Raw genomic sequence first — 1911 nt, forward strand, 5'->3', positions numbered from 1 at the left:
CGTATACAGAAACTGGTTGTACCACAGATTATAAAATTTTGCATGCAGAAAACATTTTGTTTTTTGAGTATTATGTGCGAATTTCAACGTTAAACCTTGCAAATAATCCAATATGACATGGGACGCTCTGTATGTAATATGTATCAGAAGACGACATTTATTTCATATGCATGTAACCGCAATTAAAAAGCTTAGTCACGGTTCTAAATCCTTTTGACTCAACTTGGTAAGTTGATAAATTAGACTCTATTAAGAAGAAGATCTCAGCTTAGTGAATTTCTATAGACCAAGTTCTTTTTTCCTTTTATTATTTTGCTTTTGGGATGGAAAATAATTCGCCCATAAAATTCTAAAGAAATAGTTCCTCAATTTGTCTTCAAATAAAATAAAATGAGTTATCTTCAGGGCTCTGCCTACGACTACTTCAAGCAGTCCGTTGTTGATCCTTCTCTATTGGACGAGTGTGGTTTAGACGATAAAACTAAACAGGTTAGTCCTGTTCTAGTCCTGTTCTCCCCCCTCTGTAAAGCGTAATAACAAAGACGATTTGATTTTATTTGTATGGGAGTGCTTTATTTGTATTTTTAGATTTAAAGTTCTAGATTAATACTAGTAAAATATTTGTCCAGGTTCTGATAGAGAATATCCACCGTAAGCTGACCCAACAGAACGTCAAGATCAGAGCAGATTTTGAATGCTCATGCTTTACCTACGAAGGTTAGAGTTATCTATATATGTTATATATTTTTTGTCTATCCGTATATAATAAACGTCATACATTTTTTGCCAGTTTTGAAAATCATTTTTATTGGTTTTATTTGTACAGTTTGGGGGGTGAATTTAAAGTAGTGTATGTATACGTAAAATAAATATAATTTTTTTTTCATTGATAAAAACACAAGTAGCATATCTAAGGGAAAGCAAATACTAAATGTGTCCCCCCCTCCCCCCTCTAAAACATAAAAAGAACAGCTGAGCTGTGGCTTAGAAGGGATAGCAGGTTTCCCTTGGTGCATTTTCCTCCGAATGGAGGAAATGGGTGGGCTCCGTAGTAGTAACCCCAAAATAAAGAAAGAAAATAATTTACTTACGGAATGTAAAACTGGGGAATATGATCCTCCCGGAATTTTTAAATGCTTGTAAAAATAAATTTCCTAACTTTATTCTTGTAATACTACAAAAATACAAAAAAAAAACATTGTTAAATATTCCCAACTCACGGTGAGCCGTTTAGTCAGGGACAGTTTTCAGCCAGCAATAAAAAATTCATGTTTTTTTGTTTGAACTAGCTAAATGATATATAAATGTCGGGCATACTAAGCGTAGCTAGTTTTGCGTGTTTAGGTCGGACATACTAAGCTTTAGCTAGTTTTGCGTGTTACGGTCGGGCATACTAAGTTGTAGCTAGTTATGCGTGTTACGGTCGGGCATACTTAGTTGTAGCTGCTTTTCGTGCTTAGGTCTGACATACTAAGCTGTAGTTTGTTTTGCGTGTTTAGGTCGGGCATACTTAGCTGTAGCTAGTTTTGCGTGTTTAGGTATTGATGCTGTGAAGGAGGCTCTACGTGCTGGAATAGCTTGTGGAACTGAAGAAATACCAATCCGTATCAATCTAATAGCACCACCAGTGTAAGTTCAGAGCTAATGTTTTAAAAGGGAGTGTAAGCGTACTGTCTTAGTGACTTCCATAAACAGATGACAAGGCAGGATTCACAACAGTACCCTTGCAACCCGTATCCTATCAAAAATGTGGAAGATATTGTTGTGTTTAGTGTTGAAAGTGTTAAATTAAGTTTCTTTAAATAGAAACCACAATTGAAATTATCTCTTTGTCAATGGTCAGTCAACACTTTTTAGAGTACCAGTGTAATCGGGCATTGTCATCTTTGCTAGGGGGCCGGACCCGGGGGG

At 36.0% G+C, this 1911-nt stretch overlaps 1 protein-coding gene across 1 annotated transcript in view; it reads left to right on the plus strand.

The window, feature by feature from the left end:
- LOC111695410 (eukaryotic translation initiation factor 2 subunit 1-like) overlaps positions 1 to 1911 on the plus strand; it is a gene marked incomplete in the record, with an annotated part of 6407 nt that overhangs the window by 2137 nt on the left and 2359 nt on the right. Inside the window, 3 exon segments of the mRNA XM_023464731.1 lie at positions 406 to 489; positions 630 to 717; positions 1539 to 1629. Coding sequence (XP_023320499.1) covers positions 406 to 489; positions 630 to 717; positions 1539 to 1629 — 263 coding nt within the window.

Source organism: Eurytemora carolleeae, unplaced genomic scaffold (assembly GCF_000591075.1).
Source record: "Eurytemora carolleeae unplaced genomic scaffold, Eaff_2.0 scaffold34, whole genome shotgun sequence".
NCBI lineage: Eukaryota > Metazoa > Arthropoda > Copepoda > Calanoida > Temoridae > Eurytemora > Eurytemora carolleeae.